The 9,832-nt window shown below is 35.0% G+C and overlaps 1 protein-coding gene across 2 annotated transcripts; it reads left to right on the plus strand.

Annotated features, from left to right (window-relative positions):
- Positions 1 to 1,142: 1,142 nt before the first annotated feature.
- Positions 1,143 to 9,263, plus strand: LOC100547424 (dipeptidyl peptidase 4-like). Of its 2 annotated transcripts, none has more exons than XM_031554199.1 (9): positions 1,143 to 1,497; positions 1,645 to 1,689; positions 4,316 to 4,420; positions 4,515 to 4,582; positions 4,761 to 4,814; positions 5,291 to 5,415; positions 6,434 to 6,481; positions 6,984 to 7,082; positions 8,082 to 8,242. In XM_031554199.1, the coding sequence occupies exons 1-9, from the start codon at positions 1,486 to 1,488 to the stop codon at positions 8,225 to 8,227; spliced, it is 702 nt and encodes a 233-aa protein (XP_031410059.1). In that variant the 5' UTR covers positions 1,143 to 1,485; the 3' UTR covers positions 8,228 to 8,242. The 2 variants fall into 2 exon arrangements, with proteins under 2 accessions (XP_031410059.1, XP_010711977.1); XM_010713675.3 differs by lacking the exon at positions 8,082 to 8,242 and adding an exon at positions 9,159 to 9,263 and having other exon boundaries at positions 1,330 to 1,497.
- Positions 9,264 to 9,832: the final 569 nt, after the last annotated feature.

Below are 9,832 nucleotides of genomic sequence, written 5' to 3' on the forward strand. Positions count from 1 at the left end.
TTTTTCTTCCCCTGTACTATTCATCCTGTCTGACTGGATGATCTATACCATCTGAAATTGTTAACTTATCTTACTTTGAAGGAACAAAAACTGTGGGACTAATTCCCCTCTTGCAGAAACAAGAAAAACCACTGTTTATTTTTAACCAAACATGCAACATGCTCTTGCAGAGATGTTTCGTAACATTAATGGTCTGTTTTCATTGAAGCCAGTGACAGCAGTGGTGTTCAACATTGTACCCAATTCCCAGTAAAATATAAATGTAAGGATCTACCTTTTTACAATGTGATTTCTGAACTGAAATCTGGAAATAAACCTGAAAAAGGCTGGTAACCAGTTAGCATATATTTTTAATCCATCTGCAGTAATTGTAGTCTTCTTTCCTTCTTTCTTTCTTTCTGTCTTTTTCTCTTGTCTCTTTTCCTCCATTTTATGATTATGAATATATACTCACTCTGACAAAACTCCCACACATTTTTGTTAACTAACTTAGGGAAAAAGGGAACATGAACTTGGAACTAAGTCAAATGTGCAAATTTTAGTTAAAAATGTGTACTTGCCTTGGAGGGGAGGTTTATTTTATTTTAGTTCATAAGGCTTCTAGGAGATAGGAGAGATCTAAATTAAGGGAAAAAGGAATGAAACAAATCAAAATGGTAAAAAAAAATTAACTACTAAATTTTATGCGGTGCTTTGTTTAAAAAAAAAAAATGAACACAAGAATATTCTAGAAAAACTAATATTTATTTTTTGGAAACTTTAGTTCTCCATGTCAACTCATTGGTATTCTAAGCATGAAAGTAAACACTCAAATAGTAATATTTGTTGTTGGTATGATCTCTCCCTCCATTCTATCTAATAGAAGTAAGTACTACATTGAACAAAAAAGTGTATCACTCAAATTGCTTAGCAGCAGTCAACTTCATGTATCAAAAGAAACGATTCCAAAATATAAGACTCATAAAACTTAAGAATTTCCTCTAGTTGCATGCAGTACATTTAAAGACCATGTAGGGACAGTCTGGAGTAGCTAGTATTTCATGCATTAGAGGATAGTGATCTGGCTACTAGAATTTAATTGCAGTCTTCCTGGAAGTGGGTGTGTAAAACTATATAATTCTTTATTGTGAATTTTTTATCGTGAATTCTTTATGAATGAAATAACCAATGGATCTTCTAGTAGCAAAAACAATCAACAACAAAAAGCCACAATTAGATTTGCATCAGTGGTTGTCCTTAAAAGAGTGCATTGAAATGAAAATAGTCAAATTAGTCTCATTCACTGAATTTGCTGAATGCTGTTGTATAGTATATTATTACAGAAAGGGATTTTAAATACCTAATGCTACTGCTGGTTTCAGTGATCATTATTTGAGCGTTGTAACTTGGGTAACAGATGAAAGGATCTGTCTGCAGTGGCTCAGAAGAATTCAGAATTTTTCAGTCCTCACCATCTGTGATTTTGAAAGTGCAACTGGAAACTGGATGTGTCCACAGGTAAGAAAACTGAAGTGGAAGAGTCACAGTGTTCGATAAATGAGACTGGATAGTAGTAGAGTATCTCTGTATTATTTATCTTTGTATAAACATAGGCTGATATAAAACAAAATCCCACAACAATTATGTTTATTTTATCTTTCTTAGGAAAAACAACTTACGGAAGAAAGTACAACTGGCTGGATTGGCAGAGTGAGTGATTTCTAAAACTGCAACATGTTAAATGACACTGATAATTAAGAAATTTTCTTATGAGCTGCTTACCAGTTGCAATGCTCTTGTGTGCAAGGCTGATCCATTCACTCACTGCAGTTTGTATATAAAGGAAAAATATCTCAAGTGGAGTTGCACAAATCCTCACTCCCAGTTTTAAACTATGTGAATATTGCTTTCTGAACTCCCCAGGCTGGGCTGACAGTGTGGGCTGGAGCCCACATCCTCTATGACATGTGCATCACTTTCAGCTTGCCAAAAAGCAGAGCACTTATTCCAGGCTTCTTTTTAATTCTGACCTATTGCTTAGGTAGCAGTAGGTAGGAGAGCGCGGGAGTCAGGATTCAGAATTCCCTTTGTACGGGAAGAGCTGTCAGCTATGCTGGTTTGGCTGCTCTCCAGTCTTCTTGCCACCTCCAGAATGATCTAGGGAATAAAACATTAAGAAATGTGTCCTATACCCTTCAAACTGAAATGAAGGAGAGATGTAGAGGATAGGAGTCGATTATAGTCTTTCAAATTCTCCCTGGTTTGTTTGTTTGTTTGTTTCCCACTTCAGGTACCCTTTAGTTTTTTTTTTATTATTAATTTATATTTTTCCCCCACCCATAATATCCACTGGAGAGAACTAAGGACAAGATGCTTATAACTGACCAGGTTAAAATTTTCATACGTTTCTGCCAGACCAATCGCTACTATTTGGATGATGTTTTCCAAGCTGCCTCTCAATACTTTTGTTCATGGTAAAGAGTAGGCACCTAATGAACTACACAGAAGATCTGGGGGAAGTGAAGCAGAGATGCAAAAGTTCAGACTTGGAGGGAGAAATGAGTTTCAGAGTTTTTATGAGAACACAGAGTACACTTTCCACTCCCGCATTTTCCACACACTGATTATGCTTTAGTCACTAATTCACTTTTGAAGTCAAAAATGAAAGTTTAAAGAAATGCAAAGAGGGAGGCAACAGCAGGGATGAAATCATCCACAGTATGAAGATGAGAGATCAACCCACCTGCTGTCAAATTTGATATGGAAAGGAAGGCCTTAGCGCTGACACATTTTGCTTCTCTGCAGCAAAGGCTTCACAATTAGACAATGTGATGATCAAGCTGCAGACTTTGTAAACAGTTGTGCAAAATGAGAGGGCAAAATGCGAGTCTGTGCCATTAAACTAGGTTGTTGGTTTTTTTGTTTCTTTTAAAGAGACAACCCACATCTTAGAAGCTGTTGGAAGGAAAATAAGATTTCACTGTATGGTTTTTGGATTAGAGAAGGGAGCGGAAGGTAGGGATGATTGAAGAGGGGATAAGAAAGCTATCTTTATACCCTCTTAGTCCTCTGCTTACGGATGATAAAATGATGTTTGGCTAATAAGGCATATTTCTAAATATATAAAAGAAAAACATGTATGTGATTCTATATATGTATGTATATACACATATATATATTTCATATGTTCTATGTACAAGCTTACATAAAATTATATATATGTGCATAAAACATATACTTCTCTTTTTGAGTGTATTCATTGGGGTTTTTTTCCTATTTTTATTTTTTCTGAATGTAGAGATGAAATTGTTCTTAATATAAGAATGCTCCAAACTTCACAGCCTGTGTTACTGCAATAAGACATCCAGGTCATGAACCTGCCAGTTGAGCTGACAAAAAGTCACACTTTGAAAAAGCAAGACTGATAAGGGACAAGCTAGAAAAATGTGTCTGGACGTTTTGTGCAAAAATATTACTAGCAAAGAGGGTACAATTAGCTGGAGCATGTGAGTGAAGGAGATTAAGTTCTGTCATGGCTTATTTAATGACTGGAAGCAAGTTAGTTTAACTTTCAGTTTCACTTTTCATTTACAAAACAGGTATAATACCTCAGATCATGCTGTGTCTTTTGGGTAAATGTTAATGCTTTTGATACGTCGTCAGGAATAACTTCTACTTCATTTGCTCATTTCTCTGTGTTTTTCTCTCTACCATGTGCAGCAATCCAAAATATGTGCTATAGAAGGACCCATTTGTTTCTATCACTCCCAATTGATAACTACTTGGATATTCCTTCATGAACGTAACATTCCAGTTAGGTTTTATGAGACATCTCATAATGACCTACTTACTAGTAAAATTTCTCTAGAAAAGCAGCTTGTTTTCTTTCAAAGATTTGTTCACAACTGTGTGTTTTATAATAGGGAATTCAAAGAAAATGCTTTCAATATTTACATTGTCCAAACCATGGTCATAACCTATGGCAGAATAAAGCAGTTACCTTAAAGGTAGATGCATATATCATTTCATAAAATTATAGGAAACTAGGAACACTTACAGAAATTCAAATTCAAATGAGATAAGGAAAGGCATTTATCATTACCAGAGGGCTAGCACTCAAGAAGTTCTGCCCCCTTTAGGAACAATGAGATATTTTGAGTGGGTTCACTTCTAGAGTAGTGGCTGCAAGTTCTGCCTGTCAGTAGGCAAAATATCCCAGTGAAATATTGTTTAAAGTATAGAAGCTTCTGTTTAGAGATATCAAAAACTAAACTTATCAAAACTTTTGCTTTGGAGTTTTGTTGTTTGCTTTAATAGATGCTTTCTTGTGTTCAAGTTTCAGCCATCTGTCCCTTATTTTGCCCCAGACAATGCTACCTACTACAAAGTCTTCAGCAACACAGAAGGTTACAAGCACATCCATTACGTAAATGGCACAGAGGTAAGTTATAGGACAATAACTGCTGACTTTTTTTCTCCTGGTGGTCAAGAAGCCTCACATTCTGTTTTTCACCTTGCCTTTTTCTCCTCTCCAGGCTCCAGTACCTATTACTGAAGGAAAGTGGGAAGTAATCAGCATAGCAGCTGTAACCAAAAATTTTCTGTAAGTATCATAATTAAGCTATTGCCTCCTAGCAGTGTCTTAACAGACCAGGAGAGAGAACAAGGAAAAGGAGCCTTTTAATTTATTAAAAATCTGATCTAAACATGTAAGATAATCCTTTAAATATTGTATTGTATTGGAAGTACTTCATCAAAACCAGTATGCTTTGTTTTTCTAGGTATTATATTAGTAATCAAAATGGTGAGATGCCAGGCGGAAGGAATCTTTACAAGTAAGAAATTTGTTCTGCACTATGAGTAAAATATCTACTAATGAAAACGTAATACTTTCTCTTAAAATTTCTATGTCAAAGATTAGGCTGTTCATAATCCAAAGTACCTCCGTTAATAGGATATTTAATTAAAATCAATACAGTATTTAAACTTCAAAAAACTATAGTATTTTCTGTAATCTTAGTTATAAAGAAACAAGCAAGTTGCCCCTGAAGAAAACCTCTCATGCTTTTACTTTTGCTGTGATGATAATTCCAGTATTAACTGAAATTAAAAATTTTGAATCTCCCTGCTTTGCTATTTAAGTCAATAAGAGCTTTACTCTTGAATTTAATCAAATTTTATTTGGTCATCTTATTTAAAAGAATATACTTCTGCTCCATGGTTGTTTTTTTTTGTTTTGTTTTTGGTTGGTTGGTTGTTTTTTTTTAATAATAATCTTTCATCTCTGAAATTAAGCTCATCTACTTTGCAGAATGCTCTTGGAAAGCAGTCCAAAATCTACTCAGTGCGTTAGCTGTGATTTGAATCAAGAAAGATGCCAGTATTATTCTGCTTCCTTCAGCAAAGATGCACAGTATTATCAGCTAAATTGTCTTGGTGAGTACATCTGGAATTAACTGACATAAGTATGACTCACTGTTTAGTTGGGTGGGGAAGTTCACCCTGTCAAGATCTTGATCGGCACTGCATAACAGCCTTATGTGTTGGCATTGGCAGTGGAAAAACATACTTCCTTCTAGGCTTAAAAGCACCTCAATAGAATTACAAGGTTATAAATTATAGTCCTATCCACTAATGGACCTGAAATGGGCAGCAAACATTCCTGTTCTGTATGCAAACCTGATTATCCTCAGGAGCTACCCACATAATTAGATGCCATTTGTAATATGCGAAAAGTTGTAGCGAACTGCAGTTTCTTTAGAGCAAGTTAAAAGAACAGTAACACCATATCTTATGGATTAAAATTCCTTCATCACATACGTGACAAAGTGGAGGTAGTACCTTACTTTGAGGCCAGAAAGAATAGAGAAATTTCTCTGCTGATGAGGTGTTTGAAGGAAATCATTGCTAAGGCCCTGTAGGAGGACTTGCTTCTTTTTTCTGGGCTGTTCCTGTAGACCACTACATACAGTTGTGCTGTCTAAGGGAACGTACTGTGCATGGGGAGCTCTATCAGTAGAAGAGATCTGTAGGCTCTGGGAACGACAGGCACTCGGCTAGGAAAAGAGAAGTGCCCTATGTGGGAATAAAATTAAGATAGGTAGCACTGTTTAAAGAATCCACTGTATATGATTATGTAGTCATATGTTAAGCATTCGGACTGCAGGCTGACCTATAAGCACTAGATATAAAGGATAAATGAATCACAGGGTGGGGAAAAATAAAAGTATTTCTAAGATTTCACTTAACTTGAAAAGCATGTACCTCACAGTCATGTAGTTTGCCTGCAAGACAATTTGAATATGATGCTTCAGCTTCAGTTTGGGCCCTATTAATGCGCAGAATGGATGAAAACAAACTCTGAGCCTTTGTGATTCACCCAATTCCAATTACTTTTTCAGAGTTGTTTTCTGAGACAGCATGCAAACATGAAGGTTTTGTGCTCTGTCAACAGGTCCTGGCCTGCCCTTGGCTACTCTGCACAGAAGTAGTGATGATCAAGGTACTAAACTGTCTTAAAATATAATTTCTGTTAAACCAGGAACATGCACTGTAAATTTATTTTAATTCTCATTGCCTAGAATAATAATTTAAAAGTCAGTTTTATCTGAAATTAAATTTATCCTTTATTTCTCTATTATAGTTAACCACGAGGATAAAATAAGCAGTTCAGCTTGCAGCTATTAATACTTTATTTAATATTATCTTACACTATGCTAAAAAACAGTAAGTAATCTATGTCTTATTTAGTGGACAATTGCTTGGGTTTTATGAAAATGCAGTTAGATGGAAAATGTGGAAGCTGGCATTCTGGTTTCTAAATTACTGAGGAAAAACTATGCCAGAAGCATTGACTATAAGAGAAAAAACAAAAACTGCAGTATACTGAGACTATCAAGTGGGTGGCCATCTTCTCAGGTTGTCTTTTCAAAGTGATTCATATTCAGAGAGTAATGGATTTGAAAATAGTGTTTCAGGTTTGACACTTATGAACTGTTATTTAGTCCTCAGGTACTTGGAAAATAATACTGACCTGGAAAATTCACTGAAAGATATTCAAATGCCTTCAAAAAAACTTGGCTCCATTACTGTAGGAGGATACAGTAAGTTCAAAAACATTTTACTTTTCTTCTCCACTTTGCTAAGTCCTTCAAGGTCTTCTGTTAAAAGAGCATGACAAAAGAGATGAGTGTAGAGGATATGTTTGCAGTTATTTGGTGCTTAGAAACAAGAAAAATATATTACGTGTGTGTGTGTGTGTGTGTGTGTGTGTATGTATGTCTGTGTGTGTGTGTGTGTATGTGTATATGTGTATATATATTTGCTGAAATACACAAGCATTCTGACCTAAAATACTCTTTTTCCATAGTGTGATGTCTTTAAGTTTTCATAATGATATCAATTTGCTCCATTTTTCCTTGATATTTACCTGAAAAATAGTAGAAGGCTCTACCTACAAATTGGAGGGGAAAAAAGGAAAAAAGTGAGGTGGAGCAGGCACAACATTCGTAAGCACGTTACCTTAAATTCTAAATTCAAGCCGGTCTTAATTTACAGACATAAATTTCTTTGGTTGGAGAGAGCAGGTGGCAGGTGACATACAATTATTATTGAAAAATTTTCTAACTTAAATGGGAAAGCTTGCAAATCAAAAAACGCTTCAAGATTAGCTTTGACCTTCTGTAGGGGATATTTCAGTTGAATAGCCACATTGCTAAAAGCATGTTTATGCTCAAGACTACATAAACTGTACAAAATATTAGAAAATGAACTGGTAATGCTTTGCTCATAGTGCTTATTTGAATCTGCACATCCAGGTACAGATAATTCCTTAGAAACTTCCTAGTTTGAGGAACATCAGATAGGTACCAGGTCTAACATTGCCATTCTGTCTGAACTGGTTTTGCTCAAGCCTTTGCTACTAGCTTTTCTATTTGTGACAGGCTTCCTCTTGATAAAATGAATATTCTTAAATTTTATTTCACATGCTGCATTGATTTCTCTCAGTCTCTGTAACCTGTTCTTTTAGATGTCTCCCTCCTTCCACTGTTACCTTGTTTAATAACAGTCTTTATCTTTGTGTTTTCTGTCTTTTATTTTAGTCACATTTTTAATAGGGCTAAAGATGAAATCTTCCAGGAAAGATGGAGGTTTAAAGATGTTCTTCATGCTATCAGTTGTGTATTCATCTTTTTATTCTTCTTTGTTCTTACTACTTCATCTCATCAGGGTAAAAACTTCTGGGTAAGGGGATTCTATTTTTAATGTCACAAATAGGATAAATAAATTCATTTCTGTTGTCCTAATTCAAGTTCCAAGACCACTTGCAAATCAGTGTATTACTTGTACTTATGTACAATGTACTTATCAAAGAAATTGACTCCTATGACTGCAAGAGTACATAGATGATGCAAAATAAAGAAAAAATTGTATTTTTAAATGTTCAATTAAGGCTTAGTATTTTTCACTGGTTTTAATGTATTGATTTTCCTGTCTGGACAGATTGCTGCAATACTGTAATACACTCTAATCATTACTGCAGTGCAGTCCATTATAATTGCTTCATGCTTCCTTTACAGTATCCATTTTTTTTTTAAATTAATGAGTGAATGGTAAAACCAGTTGGTTTGCAAAACTTATGTTGTCTGCATTTCAAATATTCTCCTAGCTCTCTGACAACTTCTGTTCTGTATCCAACTACATGGATAGATCCAGAACAATGTTGCTTGAGGAAACAATAGATACTTGGGTATGTTTCTGTGATGCTTTACAAACTGCTCTGTAAAGCCTACATGGTAGGTTGATAGTATTTAGAATTTCTTATTTTAGTGTTGGGAGAGAAACTTGAGTATTGAAATATTTTTGAGTTTGTTGTAGTATTCCCTCTGCAGATACTTACCTAGTTCTACAGTAATGTTTTTATAATGTAGGATAATGTTAAAGGAAAGCATGCTGATGCCACAGATTGTATTATTTTAGGCATTCTAGTTTCAAACTTTCTTCTAACTTTGCTCTATATATTTGTTTGCTTAATTGGAAACCTTTACTTGTGTATGTTAGTACAGTTCAGATGAAGCTACTTTTTAAGGGAGTGATTCGAATGTGCCCTTATATGAATTGAAATGTATGTCAAGTTATTTTACTGGAGCACTGACCAAAGTCACTCGCTTCCCTTTTAGACCTCTGGTATCAAATGATATTGCCTCCCCATTTGGATTCGTCAAAGAAGTACCCTTTGCTCCTTGAAGTGTAAGTCTTCAACTTATGTGGGAATGTTGTGTTAATAATCGCCTTCATGTAATTCAAATCCTCTTAATAAGATCGGGAAGCTTGAATGCGTACTGATGCGTTTTCTAATTACTTCTTGAAGGATTTTTAATAGAGAATGAAAATAAGGGATGTATCCCAATTTGTGATAAATTTCTGTGCCATAAGATGATGCTGTGCTTAATAAGAGCATATTTTGTGACTGGCAGCGAAGCAGATATAATCTGTATCTTATTTAAAAGCTAGGATGTTAGTGTTAACTTGCTATGTTCTCTGCTCTTAATTCTTTAGGAATATTTTCAATGAAACTACATTTCAAAATGAAACCTTGAATAAGCCATGTATCTGTGATATTTGACTGTTTTGAGCGTTGTCTCATTTTGCAAAAATATCCATTGTATCTGCCTTCTGCATTTTGTTCAAATGCCAGTCTTGCCACTTACCTATTTTAAGGGATGAGAGAAGAAAGTGAGATAAGCCATGTCTGGTCAAAAAAATCAGGCTGGTAAACTGCCAACACAAAGTTAGTTTAGCTCAGTTTGCTTATCCTTCATTTAACAAAAAAAAAGTTGAAAGAAATTTTTTT

The sequence above is a fragment of the Meleagris gallopavo genome, chromosome 7 (genome assembly GCF_000146605.3).
Source record: "Meleagris gallopavo isolate NT-WF06-2002-E0010 breed Aviagen turkey brand Nicholas breeding stock chromosome 7, Turkey_5.1, whole genome shotgun sequence".
In the NCBI taxonomy this organism is placed as follows: domain Eukaryota; kingdom Metazoa; phylum Chordata; class Aves; order Galliformes; family Phasianidae; genus Meleagris; species Meleagris gallopavo.